The 18,983-nt window shown below is 44.0% G+C and overlaps 2 protein-coding genes across 2 annotated transcripts; one reads left to right on the forward strand and one right to left on the reverse strand.

Annotated features, from left to right (window-relative positions):
* Window positions 1-249: 249 nt before the first annotated feature.
* LOC307013478 (uncharacterized protein) lies at window positions 250-11,662 on the reverse strand (the record flags this gene model as incomplete). Its single annotated transcript, XM_079640876.1, has 3 exons — window positions 11,238-11,662; window positions 1,856-4,871; window positions 250-482 (listed from the first exon to the last, which is right to left on the reverse strand). Exons 2-3 carry the CDS (start codon window positions 4,116-4,118, stop codon window positions 250-252), a joined length of 2,496 nt encoding a protein of 831 aa, XP_079497002.1. The 5' UTR covers window positions 4,119-4,871; window positions 11,238-11,662.
* LOC307013479 (uncharacterized protein) lies at window positions 10,218-17,910 on the forward strand (the record flags this gene model as incomplete). Its single annotated transcript, XM_079640877.1, has 2 exons — window positions 10,218-10,410; window positions 15,806-17,910. 2 exons carry the CDS (start codon window positions 10,218-10,220, stop codon window positions 15,988-15,990), a joined length of 378 nt encoding a protein of 125 aa, XP_079497003.1. The 3' UTR covers window positions 15,991-17,910.
* Window positions 17,911-18,983: the final 1,073 nt, after the last annotated feature.

The raw sequence follows: 18,983 nt of genomic DNA on the forward strand, positions 1-18,983 counted from the left end.
ACGTCAGAGGTCCAACTCGGGCGGTGGCCGTGTCTCAATTCAGGGGTTGCATCCTTCGGGGTACGCAGCCTACGCGGTCGACGCAGGATGCGGCCGACGAGACCGCGTAGGCTGGTCTCGTCGATGTATATCGTTAAACTGTTGTGTTTGTTAGTGTTTTATGCTGTTGTGTGTTTTTTGCTGTTATGTTATATATGTTGTATATATTATATATAATATGTCGTTAATAAAAAATAGAAGTCTTTTTTTTCAGTTGATTACATTATTTATTGCTGTGATAAACATGTATTTGTCCACAATGTTCTCCAGTATGGAAAACAGTCGGTCCATCCTCTCCCTATTCTCTTGGGCTCTCCTCTCCTCTGCCTCTCTCTGGTACCTCATATCCTCTTTTATGAGTTCCAGTAGCTCATCTCTCCCTTTCCTCTTTCTCCCCTGTGATGGCCCTGGCTGGCTATTTGCATCCGCCTCCTGCTCCTCCACTTAATAATAATAATAATAATAATAACTTTTATTTATATAGCGCTTTTCAATAACCCAAAGTCGCTTACAAAAAAAAAATTAAAAGTACAGAAAGGGGGTGAACAGGCAGAAGACAACATATTGGACAAGAAAATTGAACATGAACATTACATGAACAGGCAAAGGACAACACAGGGGGGGAGCAAGCATAGGACAACGAGCAAAAGACAACATAATGGAAAAGAGGAAAGAAAAAGTTGATGAATGTATGAATAAGAGATGCAGCGTGGGGTGAATAAGAGATACAGCGTGGGGTGTGAGTGAAGTCAGTGGGTTGGGGGGTAGGGTAAGTTGAAGGCTTGGGAGAAGAGGTATGTTTTCAGCTGGGTTTTGAAGGTAGACAGTGTGGGAGAGTGGCGGACAGATTGGGGGAGGGAGTTCCAGAGGCGGGGTGCTGATCTGGAGAATGCTCTGTTGCCAAATGTTTTGAGTCTTGATGGTGGTACTGTGAGGGAGAGAGTGGAGGAGGATCGGAGGGCTCGGGGGGGGTTGTAGGGGATGAGGAGGTCAGAGAGGTAGGGGGGGGCTAGGTGGTGAAGGGCTTTATAGGTGAGGAGGAGTGTTTTGAAGATGATGCGTTGTTTGATGGGGAGCCAGTGAAGAGAGCGGAGAACGGGAGTGATGTGTTCACGGGTCCGGGTGTGGGTGAGGAGGCGGGCAGCAGAGTTTTGTACCATTTGGAGTCTATGGAGGGAATGGGAGGAGATGCCAGTGAGGAGGGCGTTGCAATAGTCGAGGCGGGAGGTGATGAAGGCATGGATGAGGGATTCAGCAGCACGGGGGGGGAGGTAGTGTTTGATTTTGGCAATGCGGCGGAGGTGGAAGTAGGAGATCTTGATGATGGAGCTGACATGGGGGTCAAAGGAGAGGGTGGGGTCCAGGATAACGCCAAGATTGCGTGCCAGGGGGGAGGGGGTGATGGTCGAATTCTCAATGGTGAGTGAAATGGGTCCTGTTTTATTGAGGGTTGATCTGGTGCCTATGATGAGTAGCTCTGTTTTATCACTGTTGAGTTTAAGGAAATTGTGAGTCAGCCATGTTTTTATTGAAGAGATGCAGGTTTCGATATGGGTGAGGGGAGGGTTGTGAGGGGATTTGGTGGTGATGTAGATCTGGGTGTCATCGGCGTAACAGTGGAAATCAAGGTTGAGGTTGCGAATAATGTGACCAAGGGGGAAAAGATAGCAGATGAAGAGGAGGGGGCCGAGGACTGAGCCCTGGGGGACCCCCTGTGTGACTGGGGAGAGGGCGGATGTGTGGCCAGAGAGGGAGATGAATTGTTGCCTGTCGGTGAGGTAGGAGGTGAGCCAGTCGAGAGCGGAGCCCTCAACACCCTGTTGGCGCAGCCTTTGTAGGAGGATTGAGTGATTCACAGTGTCAAAGGCTGCGCTGAGGTCTAGTAGTAGCAGGATGTTGAGGGCACCGGAGTCTGCAGAGGAGAGGAGATCGTTGATTACTTTGACCAGGGCTGTTTCAGTGCTGTGGAGTGGGCGAAAACCAGACTGGAGGGGTTCATAGAGGTTGTTGGACTGGAGGTGGGTGTGGAGCTGGGTGGCGACAATACGCTCCAGTGTTTTGGAGAGGAATGGCAGGTTGGAGATGGGGCGGTAGTTGGAGAGGTTGGCTGGGTCAAGGGTGGGCTTTTTGAGGATGGGGGTGATGGAGGCAAGTTTGTAGATGGAGGGAACAAGACCAAGGGATAGAGATTGGTTGAAGAGGGTGGTGAGGTGGGGGATGAGGACAGGGAGGCAGGCCTTAGTTAGGGTCGTAGGGAGGGGGTCAAGAAAGCAGGTGGTTGTTTTGGATGAGGTGATGATGGCTAGGATGTGGGAGGAGTCAACAGGAGAGAAGGCAGTGAGGGGAGGGAAGGGCGGGTGGACTGGGAGAGGAGGGGGGGCGTGGGGGTTGGAGGAGATAGTGGTCATGGCAGTTAGGGAGCTGTTGATTTGTGAAACTTTGTTGTTGAAGGCGAGGAGGAAGGAGTTGCATAGGTCAGGGGAGGAGGGTGGATTGATGTCAGGTGGCTGGAGCAATTTATTGATGGTGGAAAACAGGATGCGGGGGTTCCGGTTGGTGCTGTCGATGAGGGTGGAGAAGTGGGCAGATTTGGCGGCTTGGAGAGCATCACGGTAGGAGGAGATGTGAACTTTATAGGCTTCGGCGTGGACGGTGAGGTGGGTTCGTTTGAACAATCTTTCAAGTTGACGGCCGGTCTGTTTCATGGTACGGAGTTCCGGGGTGTACCAGGGGGCGGGGTTGGTGAATGAAACAGAGGAGGTTTTCCAGGGGGCCAGAGAGTCGAGGGAGTCAGAGAGAATTGAGTTGAGTGTGGTGGCATAGTCGTCAGGGGAAGAGGGGGCAGAGTCGGGCGGGAAGGCAGAGGATATGAGCTGGGAGAGCGTGAGGGGGTTGACTGCCTTGATGTTGCGGTAGGAGATGGTGCGTTTTTTGGGGTTGTGGGGGGAGGGTAGAGGGGCGGAGAAGAGGATGCAGAGATGATCAGAGAGTGGGAAGGGGAGGGGCTGGGGGTTAGATAATGGTAGAAAGGAGGAGCAGACTAAGTCCAGAATGTGGCCTTTGGTATGGGTGGGGAAGTCAATGTGTTGGGTGAGGTGGAAGCAGTCAAGGAGGAAGAGGAAGTCAGATGTCAGGGGGGCATTGGGCTGATCCATGTGGATGTTGAAGTCGCCGGTAAGTAGGAGGTGGGAAGATAGAGAGGATGCAATGGTGAGTAGTTCAGACAGTTCAGAGAGGAAAGAGGGGTGTGGCTTCGGGGGACGGTAGATTAGAACAGTAGTGATAGAGTTGGGGAGGGAGAAAGCAAGGTGTTCAAAGGATGAGATAGGTGGGAGGTTGAGGTTCAGTTCAGTGATGTGTAGGGATTGTTTGTGGAGAACAGCGAGACCACCCCCGCGCCCGGAGAGGCGGAGTCTGGCAGTGAAACTGTAGTTGGAGGGAGTGGCTTGGTTGAGAGCGTAGAAGTCCAGGGGCTGTTGCCATGTTTCACAGAGGAGAAGCAGATCAATGTTATTGTCCAGTAGCAGTTCGTGTATAACAGGTGATTTGTTGGAGAGGGAGCGGCAGTTCAGGAGTGCGAGGGAGATGGATGGTGGAGCAGGGGAGGGGGTACAAAGGTTGTTGAGGTTGGCAGTGCGGTGGATGGGGATGGCGGGGGGGTGGGGGATAGTCCAGAGTGAGGGGATGGGTGAACCGTCAGGGAGGTGTCGGTTGCGGGGGAGGCCAGCGCCCCGGTGGATGTAGCGGCGTCGGCGGAGGATCCCAGCGGCGCTAGCTGCGGTGGCAGTAGCAGCAGGGAGACGATGGTTGTTGTTGAGGCTGTGGAGGTCAGCAGCAGTGTAGATGAGAGGGCGAGAGGTTGGTGGTGTAGTAGGCTGAAGCAGCGGGAGAGATAGTCCAAGCAGCAGATGAAAGGTAGCAGCAGATGAGAGTAGCCAAGGTAGTGTATTTGCAGTGGTTATTAACTGATTGGCTAGGAGTTGGTAGGCAGTGAGATATGTGAAAGCAGCAGTGGACCAGGTGTTGGAGTGAGTGATGTGTGTGGTGTTGGTTACCCCAGACCGTCCCTGCGGCACCATGTCTGGACCTAGCTACCCAACAGTAGACGAGCTGGTGGGGAGTGGAGGCTCCCCGCAAGAACGCCGGCTGGGCAGCCAGACAGAGTGAGTGTTGTTGTTGTTGATGTACGGCGCACAACAGGTCGGTCCAGGTTGGCACAATCACCATCACAAAACACACAGCGTACTCACCCGAGTCCAGAGCAGCGATCAACACACCCAGAGCCAGGAAAAACAATCCAGTGGTGTAATCAGGTAGTCCAATTGTGACGGGAGCCAGCTGTTAGCTTCGGTGGCTAACGTAGCATACAGACCGGGTAGTCAAGGTGACGGAGTGGAGCCAGCTGTTAGCTTTGATGGCTAACGTAGCATACAGTCCAGTAGTGAGGGAGCCTATGAATGGAAACGGAGCTGGAGAGATGCACAACGGAGTGAAGAGCAGCCTTGGATCGGCGAAAACCAGCATAGAGACCCGTAGACAAAACAAACAAACATCCAGAAACAGTCCGGGGGTAGAAGCGGCAGTCAACAGACAAGACGCCAGCGTTGCTCTAGCACCGGAGGGGAAAAAAACAGGAGATCGTAGCTTTTGTGACTTCCTGGTCACCCACTGCTGCACTTGGCTGTTTTGTGTCTTCTGGGATGGAGGAAATGAAGACAGGAGGTGTGATGGAGGGCCTCTGTCCCAATACCTCATCCATTTGGACAAACCACGGCCAAGAAGCAGCGGTGGATTTCCCACTGACTCTCTCCTGACCCTGGGTACTTGCAATCCTAAGGCAGAGTAAAACAATCATGGCAGTAAAATAACAACAGCAGCTAAACTAATGTCGGCAAATGTGTTTATTAATGTCACGCACACACACACACACACACACACACACACACACACACACACACACACACACACACACACACACACACACACACACACACACACACACACACACACACACACACACACACACACACACACACGCACTCACACACACACACACACACACACACACACACAAAATCTGGAAAACTGACACTGCAAGACACATACAAATAATGAATTAAACATTTACTTAATGCTCAAAAAGATTGATTCTTAACAATAATAGTGTTCTAATCTTAACAGCTGTGATCATAACAGTTTATATTCTCCTTCTTCCCCTAAACCTGCCCAGATGATGTCCCACTGACCCCAGGTCAGCACCTCCAGGTCCAGCAGCACTGTGACCCCCCGCTCTGCTTTAATACACAATTAAACATTTTCTATGATCTATTTTTTGTATTAATAAAATTAAACTGAAGACAGTTGAATGACCTAGAGATACCCTATTATTCCACTGCTTATGTACACATGTTGTAAATGATGGTTATAAAACCTCAGTAAATGAAATGAACAATGTGTTTAACAATAACTATTTAATTTTGTATTTCCATCTTATCACAAAGTAGAGGTAAGAATATATCCATCCTAAACACTTGGAACACGGTAATAAAGAGATACAAAATAGGAAAACAGACAAAGATTTTGAGATGGATAACAAATGATAATAAATTCCAGCCGGGAAAAGAAGATGCAGGTTTTAAACGATGGGCCCGAGGGGGCATCACAGCAATATGTAGGATGGTGGAAAAAGGGGAAATGCAGAGTTTTCAATATCTAAGAGATAAGTTCGATCTGGAAAGGGGTGACCATTTTAGATACTTACAGGTGAGAAACTATTATATAAAAGAAATAAAAATGGATAAAAACACTAAACAAAATGGGGTAATTAAGGTAATGATTGAAGCATATGAAGGGAAGAAAGGCAGGGTGATTTCAGCTCTATATCAAGCTCTGTTGGAGAGTAGGGGGAATTCAACTCTATATATAAAAGAAAAGTGGGAGAAAGAACTCGGGATTGATATGACAGAGGAAGAATGGTATAATGTATGTAGAGTGCAGCATTCAACTACTGGGTCAAGGTATGGAGGGAATTTGGGTGGAAAAACATAATCAGATACTTCATAACCCCAAAGATAAAAGGGAGGTATGCCCCGGAACACAACGCATGTTGGAGGCAATGCGGCGAGGTGGGGGCAGACCACACACACATTTTTTTTAAATGCCAAAAGATGAAGGGATACTGGGAGGAAGTATGGGGAGTATTGAAGGGGATATTAGGTTATGAGGTTCCTAAGACCGGCCTGATGTTATACTTGGGGAATCTGGTGCAGGAAAACACACAGGGTGGGGACAGATACCTGATTAAGGTGCTGCTGGCTGCAAGCAAGAAAACAATTACCAGAGCATGGTACAAAGCAGATCCACCTACAAAGGAGCAATGGCTGGGAGTAGTACAGGAAATATTTGATATGGAGAGATTCACACACATATTGAGGGTCCAGGAAGGGAAATTTGAGTCCAAATGGGAAAAATGGGTTGAATATAAAAGAAAAATGAACGACACCACAAATTGAGAATTGGAACCAGACCATGATGTTGCATTAAAATAGGATAGAAAGCTTCCATGTCACTGTTTGCTTGTTTTTATTATTATTTGTATTTTCTTTTTTCTTCTTCAATGGGTTTCTAATTCAAGTGTATACTGAACTATATGTGGTTTTGTATGATTATAAAAATGTCAATAAAAAGTTAAGTGAAAAAAAAAAGAATATATCCATCCTCTCTCTGCAGTTTCATGTCTTCTATTATTATAACTTTCATCATTGAGACAGTGGAAATCAATCATGTACTTTAACATCACCAGCAGTAACACAAATATCAGCAAAAGTGTGTTTATCAAGTTGTTTATTTGTATTGTATGTGCAGCAAGTATATAGAAGCAGCTGTTTGGGGAATTAGACAGACTCAAGCTATAATCGTTAAATATCTATTAAAAGAAAAGACACATACAAAATCAAATAATAATAATAATAACAATAATAATAATAATAATAATAATAATAAGAAGAAGAATTTAATTGGTCAATTTAAACGGTAAGTAAGGTTATTATGTCAGGTGCACCGTGCGCGTGACCTGTGCCGCTGCACGTTCGTCATCTGCCAGGTGCTTACACAGCAGTCAATGATGGAACTCAGAAAATGGTTAAAACAACCAGCCCTCATCGCCAGCAGTTAATATAACAGTTCAGATCATGGGGTCGGGGACATTACGTTACCCGCGGCCACTGTCGTGGCCACTAACGCCCGACTCGCCGGCTTTGCCCGCCTCGCCCACAGAGGCGGAGCAGCCACAGCCGTCTTCGTTGCCCCAAACATCGCCACACCTCGGCGGCCGGTAAGTACCAGAGGACCTCGGCAAAACAGAGCCTGCCCAGGGATATTTTAAAAAGTACCCAACTCGCCTGTACAGTGGGGTAAGACGCTCATTTTGCAGCTCATGGTTTCAAAACAGAGATTGGCTGGAATATTCATGTAAAAAAGATGCCATCTTCTGCTATGCATGTAGACATTTCGGTTCAAGTAAGTCAGATGCCTTCACCACAACTGGCTACAACAACTGGCGCCATGCTCTTGCACGTGATAAGTGGCTGGGAAGGCATGAATCAAGCAAAGAGCACATAGATCCATAGATCTCTTCATTTTGCTCTCAAAAGTTCACCAGATTGATGCTTTTAACTTCAATATTTAAAAATAAACCTTCCCAGGGGAGCATGCCCCCAGACCCCCTTAGAGGAGGTGAGGACCCCCCTAGAGGGTGTTAGGTCCACTCCACACTTATAAAAATAGCACTTTACCACTGCACCCTCTCTAATCTCAGATGCACCCTGACTCATTTTGTTCTGGAGCCGGGCCTGTCTGAAACTAAGACACAAGTCTGTAGGAAGGCAGTAAGCAGAGGTCTGGGTGGAGGATGTTCCTGATTGGCGTTTTGCTTTCTTCAGCACCACGGGGTGTCCAGGTGGATGGCATCTCTGTCCTGATGATCCGCTGGGGTTAGGGGTCCTTCTCCAGCAGATCCATTTCTCCAGCACCACGGGAGGTCCAGGTGGATGGCAGCTCTGTCCTGATGATCCGCTGTGCACTTTTCAGATTAGGGGTCTTTCTCCAGCAGATCCATTTCTCCAGAAGTTTCCTAATTACAGAGAAAAACAAGACAAAAAGAAAAAAGTGAATTAATCATATTAAACACAGGGTTGCAAAAGTATTATTGCAAAATGTAACTAAGCATTTCAGACTAACAATCCCTCAAGGATCATTTTAAATGATGTACTGTTCTGGTTTTTAAAAAACTAAAGAGATGCAATGACAGTCACAGCTTGCATCCCTTTGACAGCACTGCACAAACTAACATTAAGCTGAAGGCTGCTGTCTATTTTTGATTGTCTTATTATTATGGGATTGGGATAAATTAAATACACTTTAACCTAAATAAAAGATGATCAAATCTGGTGGAAATATTTAAAATAGGCTTTCTTTTAGCCCTACCTCAAAGCAGCATGAGCTGAATACAAAGGTTGTAATGTTGTCCCAAAGTTTAATAAACAGTAAACCATTGCAACATGTCAGACAAATAAATACAGCTAACAGCAGCCACACGTCAGGGTAGCATTTTATAAATCCCACCGTACTGTAGGCTATACCAAGGGACCAATCTGTCTAAATAAAGGTTTGAATACCAGTCTAAATGTTTTCACTTTGGTCTATTTATGTAATATAAAGTATAACTTATCTATAACAGAGCCAAGATCTCTGTATGACTTTAGTGAACTTCTGAATTGAATTAAAAATAAGTGTAAACAACAGTGCAGTACGTCCAGCTAGCTATAGTTAGCGTCACATATTTATCCGTATTATTTAAAGAAAATGTACGTTTTAATGCCCCTTGGGTTTGACGTGTGTGACGTTACTTTAAATTAACTAAGTTAAAACCCAATACTCACATTTATTAGTGATTCCTCCGCTTGCTGTTGCTTTTAAATCCACTCTCAAAGGAAACTGGCTTCCAAGCCAATATTTCAAGGAATCACTTGACGTTCATTTTGCCGCCGAAGGACTGTTCCAATCTCCAGCATACTTGGAATTCCACCGAGGTCGCGTCCTTGGTTTGGGGGTAATTTCGAGGCTGCACATGGGTAGACTTCGCGTCCTTTAAATCCCCACAATGCTTTGCGCACGGACCAATTTCCCCAAATCTGTGGAGGAAAATGTAAGGCGGGGCCTCTCATATGACGCACACCTGCACACTTGCTAGCCTGTTCCACTCTTCGTTTTCCGATTGCCAGGAAGGATTCTTGCCTAGCTTCTGAAGGAAGTGACTCGGAAGACATGTGCTACCAAGCAAGTATCCTCGCGATTGAGAAACGGCCACGGCCTCGGTGTCGTGTAGCCATGCCCGCATCTCTGGTCCTAAGTCGAAGAGTCTGGCTTCCGAGGGAGGTCTATATAAAGGGCACCTCCTACTGGTTAAAGCACGTTATTACACGTTTAGAGTAATTGCAATGCAGGTAGATTGCGTTGCTTTTTAATGACTGTTTTAAAATGCCTTTTTCTTAATGTCTTTCATTTTTGTAAAGCACTTTTGAATGTGTTATATTTGAGTACATACAAAATAGTGGGAACCAAGTATAATATATAAAAGTATTACTACATAATTATTATTATAATTATTATTACTTAATACTTAGTACTGTACCAGGAAGGCCATTCTTAAGTATTTGAGTGAAACAGGATTGATTGGAAGAATTTAAAACAACGTAAACAACACAATGGATTGGATGTTACGGTGATACACTCTCTTGTACAGTAGGTGGCGGTATGCACCTTAAAGCTGTTTGCAATCCGCCAAAAACCGAGAGAAGAAGAAGAAGAAGAACAAGAGCAACAACAACAAGAACAAGAACCTTGATCCATGTGGCGTCTCGTCGCTACGGTTCTCTCTCTCTGTGTGTTCCTGAGAAAGTGTGTGTGAGCTCCAGCACTACTGATCCATCATCTGTGTGTCTGGATAAACCTCTGAATGGACTGTGTGCTCTTTTTTCTGGAGCGTTTACCTCGGACTATAGGAGCTAGCTTAGCATGCTAGCTGGAAACACGTTAGCAACACTAGTCAGATTGAGAGTTTGACGGAGAGAGAAACGGTGTGTTTAACGGAGTCTGCAGGAAAAGGTGATCTAGGAAACATGAGTAAAGTCCAAATGCTGCTGTCGGTGAAGAAGCAGCGACTCACTGCTGCTTCTGAAGAGATATTTGCTCTGTTTGAACAAACAATAGCAGAGCTCGAGGAGGAGCTGTCTCTTTCCAAAGAGGAGAACAAGAGACTCCAGAAACTACTGGACGCTGTTTTACAGCCTCAGCTTCGGATCCACAGAGCAGGTCTGTTCCCTTTACCCTTAATTAACACTTTACACTCTTCAGTAGCACTTTGTTATCACATGAATAACACTTTAGACCCTTTAGCAGCACTTGCTGCAGGTAGTACATCCTGAAATAAAAGTACAAACACCACACTGAAAATACTCCATTACAAATTAAATTACTGCATTCATATCGTAAATAAAAGTATTTTTAGTATTATTAGACACATGTACTTTATTATAATAATTAAAATGTATTACGGAAGAGCAAACCTACCAAAAATAAATATATTTATAAAAAAACATACATTGAATAATATGCCTTTTTTAATGTACTGATTTAAATATGACCCATGCATGTGGGCACTAGTTGGTTAAATGTGACATACATTGATACTTTAGTTTTAATGTGCTTCTTTATTCACCTTTTCTTTTTAAATGTGAAAAAGCAAATAAAAACAAATTCTTTGGATTAATTGAAATTGCGGGAGAATAATTCATAAAAAAGTCAATTAATAAATATTAGGGATGCTCTGATCGATCGGCCACCGATCGATATCGGCCGATACTCACTCTCTAGCGATCGATCGGGCTCTCTAAAAATGCTGATCGCGAGAGCCGATCGCATGACGTAAAATACATGGTGTGTGTGTGTGTGTGTGTGTGTGTGTGTGTGTGTGTGTGTGTGTGTGTGTGTGTGTGTGTGTGTGTGTGTGTGTGTGTGTGTGTGTGTGTGTGTGTGTGTGTGTGTGTGTGTGTGTGTGTGTGTGTGTGTGTGTGTGTGTGTGTGTGTGTGTGTGTGTGTGTGTGTGTGTGTGTGTGTGTGTGTGTGTGTGTGTGTGCTACCTGCATAAAGTCAAGTGCTCGGCGCAGTTGTGGTGAAATGTCGCTCCTCTGTTTTCATTTAAACAGCTCCTTATATCCGTTAGCACAGCTAGCTAGCACCAGATGCTAACAACAACAATACACGTAAGGTCTCTCTCTCGGTCGCTCGGGCCACACATACACACATCCTCCCGGTCCTCCCGATGGCCAGTCGGTGCCTGCCGGTGAGCGTGGAAGTGTGGTCTGCCACAAGTGGGCAGCAGGAGCGGGGCTGTCAGCATCAGCTTGTAGATGGTATTTTAAACTGGATGCGCTCTGAAACTACAGGGCGGCCGAGGACAAAAAATACACATGCGTTAATCGCGTTAAAATAATTAGTGCCGTTCATATTTTTTTTGCGTTAACTTGACATCCCTAAAGTTAATCAATCCATCATCAATCAATTATTGCCAACATGTATTTATAATATATTCTGTGTATATATATATATATATATATATATATATATATATATATATATATATATATATATACATATATATATACACAGAATATATATATATATATATTTTGAGAGAGATATACACTAGTTTTAGACGCAGTCAAACGTTTGGACACATCTTCTCTTTCAACGTTTTTTATTTATTTAAATTGGTTCTACTTTCTAGATTTATACTGAAGACATCAAAACTATAAAAGAACACATTAAAGGTGGGGTAGGTAATTTTGGAGAAACCAGCTCGAGGGCACTAGAATTTGAAAATACACAACCGGAAAAATCTGCCACTTCCTTACAGAGCCCCTCCTCCAGCACACACGAACGCGCACATTCAGGGCCGCCCCTTGTGAGATGAGCCCCCCCCCCCCCCCCCCCCCCGAACAGAAAGGAGTGAAACATTTTTTTTTGGAAACAAAGTTGGCTACTTTTCAAATATAATTCCTGTTTATTATTATTATCAACAGTTACTTTTTTATGCGGTGAGGGGTAAATGGTAAATATGCATGTATGTCGTTCAGTATGCGTTTACAGGTGAATACGTCTGCATTTCCTGCCAAATACTAGCCTCAAAAATATTAAAATATAATTAATGCAAATAAACTACTTCTACTAATAATCATAATCAATTTAATAATATAAATACTATATTATATTATTATAATATAGTTGTAATATAGTCAAGACAAAACATGCTTATGACATGCTCAAAAACTGATATTTCTTAAATCTGTATTCAAATGTAGTTCCCTCTGTCAGCAATGTTTCAACTACTACATTTCTATCAGTATTTCTCTGTGTTGTGGTTGACATGATGATGACTGTTAGGAGTTAAGGGCAGAGGCTGAGCATCTCCGTCAGTCCGTCCGTCCGACTCAGGACGGACAACTTCTCACTTCAAAAAAGAAGAAGAAATCTAGATCGCAAAATAATTAAACAAGCGAGTGCCTGTTTTTCCTGGCCAAGGAGAGGTTCATTGAACACAACACGAGCGTAACGTGTCTTCACCATAGGTCTTCACGTGGTTATGTCTCGTCTGGAAGGTGTAACGGAGAGCATCGGAACGCTGCTCCAGCTCTTCAAATATTGCAGTACCCATAAGGAGCCGTACACATGCCGCAGTGTTTGCGTGGCTGTGTCTTGTAAGCACAGTGGCGATCTGTTGTTATTAGCATCTGGTTAGCTAGCTATGCTAACAAATTTAAAGAGCTTTTCTACAACCAGGTGGAAGAGAGCTCTCTCCTGAGAGGCTCAAATAACCTCAGCTCAGTGAGGTTAAGGCACACCTTGATATGATCATTATAGTTATTAATGAGACATTAGAGACTCAATTATTAACAGGTATAAATTACTATATGACTGTAACAAAAAAAAGTTGTTAAAAATAACAAGAATAGAGTTTGAAAGCGGAGTGATTTGTAAAATATCCCAAAAGAAAAATCTGTCATTGTCAGATGGTATATTACGCTGTTTTTGTTCTGCTTCGAATAGTTCTCTCTTTTTTCAACATAGCTGTGTTTGCATCACTGCAACTAGACAGACAGTTTATCACTCTTCCTCCTGTACATTAGCAGATAAAAGGCATAACAGACTTGAATGAATGTTAAATAAAGAATGCTGGAAATAACTGCATCTCCATTAGCCTATATGCTCTGCAGAGACTGCCTTCTTCATGTCGTGAATTGCAGCTGATGTTTTAATATGGCAATTGGCAATTTGACTTACACAACATTCGCAAGTTGTACATTTGACTCATACAATAACCCACCTTCGAGTGATGCTGTAGTTTCTTCATGTTTTGTTTTGTTTCCCTCTTGCTTACGCCGGACTGAAACTGTCTTTTCACCGTCATCTCTTCACCTGCACTAGTGGCCGTATCCAAGCCGTGATTGGTCAGATGTCGATTCATTGCAACGGTGTCGGGTTACAGACGTGCTCCCCTTGTCACCTCTCTCTCACTCTTGCCGGGGGGTGCGCGGAGAACTGAGCGGAGAACTGTGCACAGGAGCTGAGGCCCTCTGGGCGGGGCCCCCTGTGCAAGGCGGGGCCCCATGCAGCCTGCGTGATTGGCCTGTAGGGAGGGGCGGCCCTGCGCACATGACCAATGAAGGCACGAGATAAGTTTGTGCACAGATGGAAGGCTGACAGGCAGGTAGGCCATCCAGTTACTTTAGCCGGCTCAGATGATTGGTCGTGCTTTTTACAGCGCCACGGCTTCCACTGATGACATTTTTTTATGGATTTTTTGTCAAAGCACTTCAGATATTCATTGCTATCGGGCTGTTAAGAGCATTTCATGGAATATAACAAAAAGTGTATCTCGAGCCGGTTTCTCAAACTTACCTACCCCACCTTTAACTAGAATTATCTAGTTAACAAAAAAGTGTTAACAAATCCAGAATATGATTTATATTTTGCTGGCTACTGCAGAATGCTGTGGTAGCCATGCTGGTTAAGGGTGCCTTGAACTCTGAATAAATCACCATCAGTGACACCAGCAAAGCCCCCCCCCCTCCACCACCATCTCACCCCCTCCTCCATGCTTCACGGTAGGAACCACTCATGCAGAAACCTTCCGCTCCCCTTTTCTGCATCTCACAAAGACACGGACGTTGGAAACTAAAAATCTCTCATTTGGACCCATCAGATTTCCACTGTCTAATGTCAAATCCTTGTGTTTCTTGGCCCAAACAATTATAACAATTCTCTTCTTCTTGTTGTTTATCCTGAGTAGTTGATCTTTGCAGCAATTGGACGTTGAAGGCCTGATTCACGCAGTCTCCTCTGAACAGTGGATGTTGAGATTGTCTGCTACTTGAGCTCTGTGATCATTTGTGTGGGCTCTAATCTGAGGTGCTTTAATTTGCGGTTTCTGAGGCTGGTAACTCTGATGTGTTTATCCTCTGAGCAGAGGTAACTCTTCCTCTTCCTTTCCCGGGGGGGTCGTCATGAGAACCAGTCTCATCATAGCGTTCCATGGTTTTTGCGACTGCACTTGAGGATACATTCAAAGTTCTTGACATTTTCCGGATCGACTGGCCTTCATTTCTTAAAGTGATGATGGACGGTCTTTTCTCTTTACTGAGTTGAGTGGTTCTTGCTATAATATGGATTACAACAGCAGTCATATAGGGCTTTCCACTGTGCACTAACTCTACCTCTGCACAACACAACTGATGGTCTCAAACACATTCAGAAGGCAAGTCATTCCACACATTGACTCTTGACAAGGAACACCTGTTAATAGAAAACCATTCCAGGTGACGACCTCATGAAGCTGACTGAGAGAAGCCAAGAGTGTGCAAAGCTGTCATCAAGGCAAAAGGGGCTACTTTGTAGAATCTAAAATAAAAATCATATTCTTGATTTTTTAACACTTTTTTGTTAACTAGATAATTCCATATGTGTTCTTTCATAGTTTTGATGTCTTCAGTGTTAATCTACAAAGTAGAAACAAATTAAAATATACAAAAAAAACATTGAATGAGAAGGTGTCCAGACTTTTGACTGGTACTGTATATAAAAAACACATATTTGAACATTTAGCAGGTTCCCTCATCTATAATCATTTATACAAGCGCAACTTTGAACATGTACAGCAGTAAAATGCAACATACAAAATAATCAAGAAACAACATAAATTAAACACTGACAGGGAACGTTTTACTGCACCATCATTACTGTTACATAGGAAGGTGCCGTCAAATGTTCTGTTAATACTTGCATACTTTTACTTAAAGAAGGTTTGAATGCAGGATTTTAATTTGTAACAGAGCATTTTGATTCTTTACTGTAGGCGTAGTGTATCTGTGAACGATCCCAAATACAATTCATTGTTCACATTGCGGCTAGTGCTACGCCAGAAGAAAAAACCCTTTTACATTTTTAACTGGAAGTGGAAAGGGGCTGGGCTACATGAGGTGACTTGAGCCAACACAAATACACAATAGGTGGGACTAAGAAAGATAATGTGAAAATATAAAAACAAAGGCATTAATTAGGGCTGCAAAATGTCCCCCATTGTAATGGTGATGAGATTTTTAAATGCTAACACTTAACAGTTTGTTCTGACTGTGTTTCCTGTTTCCTGTAGATGTCCAGCAGCTGGTGGTGGTTAAAGAAGAGCTTCTCCCTGACCAGCAGGAGTGGAGCACCAGTCTGGACCAGGAGGACACAGAGCCCCCCCCCCACACATTAAGCAGGAACAGGAAGGAGAGCAGCTTCAGGAGCTGGAGGAAGCTGATATCACCAAGTCCACTTTCACTCCTGACCCTGTGAAGAGTGAAGATGATGAAGAGAAACCTCAGTCCTCTCAGCCTCATCAAAGAGAAACTGAACACATGGAAACAGAAGCTGATGGAGAGGACTGTCGAGGACCAGAACCAGCCAGGAACTCAGATCCAGAGAGCAGTTCACAACCAAAGACTGAGGACGACACTGAAGACTCTTCTGAACCTGACACTGAAGACTCTTCTGAACCTGACACTGAAGACAGTGCTGATTGGACAGAGACCAGAGAACCTGCCTCAGGCTCAAACTCACTGAAAAATAGACATGAATCTGTCAGTGATCCACAACGTAGTGCTGAAAAGAAATCATTCAGCTGTTCAGTCTGTGAGAAAGCTTTTTCAAAACGTGGAAGTTTAAAGGACCACATGCTAATCCACACAGGAGAGAAACCATTCAGCTGCTCAGTCTGTAAGAAAGCTTTTCCACAGAATGGAAATTTAAAGACACACATGAGAATCCACACAGGAGAGAAACCATTCAGCTGCTCAGTCTGTAAGAAAGCTTTTTCACATTGTGGAAGCTTAAATTCACACATGAGAATCCACACAGGAGAGATACTACACAGCTGCTCAGTCTGTAAGAAAGCTTTTTCACATAGTGGAAGCTTAAATTCACACATGAGAATCCACACAGGAGAGAAACCACACAGCTGCTCAGTCTGTAAGAAAGCTTTTTCACATTGTGGAAGCTTAAATTCACACATGAGAATCCACACAGGAGAGATACTACACAGCTGCTCAGTCTGTAAGAAAGCTTTTTCACGGAGTGGACATTTAAAGAGACACATGAGAACCCACACAGGAGAGAAACCACACAGCTGCTCAGTCTGTAAGAAAGCTTTTTCACGGAGTGGAAGTTTAAAGTCACACATGAGAGTCCACACAGGAGAGAAACCACACAGCTGCTCAGTCTGTAAGAAAGCTTTTTCACATAGTCTAAGTTTAAAGGACCACATGATAATCCACACAGGAGAGATACCACACAGCTGCTCAGTCTGTAAGAAAGCTTTTTCACGGAGTGGAAGTTTAAAGACACACATGAGAATCCACACAGGAGAGAAACCACACAGCTGCTCAGTCTGTAAGAAAGCTTTTTCACATAATGTAAGTTTAAAGGAACACATGATAATCCACACAGGAGAGATACCATACAGCTGCTCAGTCTGTAAGAAAGGTTTTTCACGGAGTGGAAGTTTAAAGTCACACATGAGAGTCCACAAAGGAGAGGAAAAATAGATCTGCAAAGTTGGTGACAAAATATTTAAATGGCGTAATCATTTAAAAAGACCAAGTGTGTTGGTAAGGGAATACATTTGTCTATTTTGTATCCTAATGCCGTTATATGTAATACGTTACTCCCTAAGCCTGTTTTCACCCACCTGCAACCAATTCGCTAATAATCACAAATGTTCATTTCTTCGACCCCTTGACTCGACTATTTCTTGTTTAATAATCGTTACATCTCCTCAGGACCAAGTTCCTGTGTCCTGCCTTTGACCTGCTGATCATCTCCTGCTCATTTAAGGTGGACTCACCTTTGCAAGGGACCAGCTAGTCTTAGTGTCTTAATGCTAACGTTTTGTAAAGTGATGCTAGACCAACAACGTGCTGTTGGGTTGTGTGCTCTCTGCAGGACGGTGTCTGTACTCAAAGATTGTTTATGAAATGAGAGCTTCACTCTATTTTTGTTGTCTAAACAACGCCAACAGAGCGAAACGTCGTCTTTCCAGCAGATGGCATACATGTTACATCATGCAGTTCAACTGTCATCCACATATTAGAGATTCAAAACAGCAATGTGTGAGATAAGGCTAGTAATTGACTATTTCAACAGAATGTGAAGAAGTTACAGTCTTGAGGCCATGTCCAATATGTTTGTGTTTTGTTTGATTAAATCTACTGAAATGAGCATTCAATGACTCAATTATTCTGAATTACTGTCATTACATCATGGGTTTGCATTGCAATATTAGAACGCATAAAAACCAACTTTATTTCTTCCAAGTTGCGGGTGTTCATTGTTTAGAAGTCCGCTCTGTTTCATCCAAGCTTCCACTGCGTGCTACGATAATGCTGAAAGTATCTGTTGTATGCTTTACCTGCTCCAGTAACACAAGTGTAATTCAGTCCATGTCAGGTCCTCAGTGATGAGTCCATGTCAGGTCTTCACTGATGAGTCCATGTCAGATCCTCAGTGAAGAGTCCATGTCAGGTCCTCTGTGACGAGTCCATGTCAGGTCTTCAGTGATGAGTCCATGTCAGGTCCTCTGTGACGAGTCCATGTCAGGTCTTCAGTGATGAGTCCATGTCAGGTCCTCAGTGATGAGTTCATGTCAGGTCCTCTGTGACGAGTCCATGTCAGGTCTTCAGTGATGAGTCCATGTCAGGTCTTCAGTGAAGAGTCCATGTCAGGTCCTCTGTGACGAGTCCATGTCAGGTCTTCAGTGATGAGTCCATGTCAGGTCCTCAGTGAAGAGTCCATGTCAGGTCCTCAGTGATGTGGACACCGAGGAACCTCAAGCTGCTGACTGTCCACCGTAGTCCCATTGATGGCGATGGGGGCGTGTCCCTCTCTCTGCTGCTTCCTGTAGTCCACAATCAGCTCCTTGGTTTTGATGACGTTGAGATGGAGGTTGTTATCCTGGCACCAAGATGTCAGGTTTTCGACCTACTCTCTGTACACCGTCGGTGATAAGGCCGATGACGGTCGTGTCGTCAGCGAACTTCAGACCATTTACATGTAAAACACAAAGAAAACATGGAATTTTACTTTGCAAAAGCCAAAGTTTACATTAACAGTCAGATGTTTTGTAGGAAAAAAATCACAAATATATATATTTATATATACAATATATTATTGAAAATAGTAATATACATCACAAAAATAAAAACATTAAATAAAATATATTATATATAGCAGAATAGACCGGCAATGAAACATTTCAACAATAGCCAACATTTTCCCAACATTTTGTTCAAAAG

This window comes from Notothenia rossii (genome assembly GCF_949606895.1).
Source record: "Notothenia rossii genome assembly, chromosome: 7".
Lineage (NCBI taxonomy): Eukaryota > Metazoa > Chordata > Actinopteri > Perciformes > Nototheniidae > Notothenia > Notothenia rossii.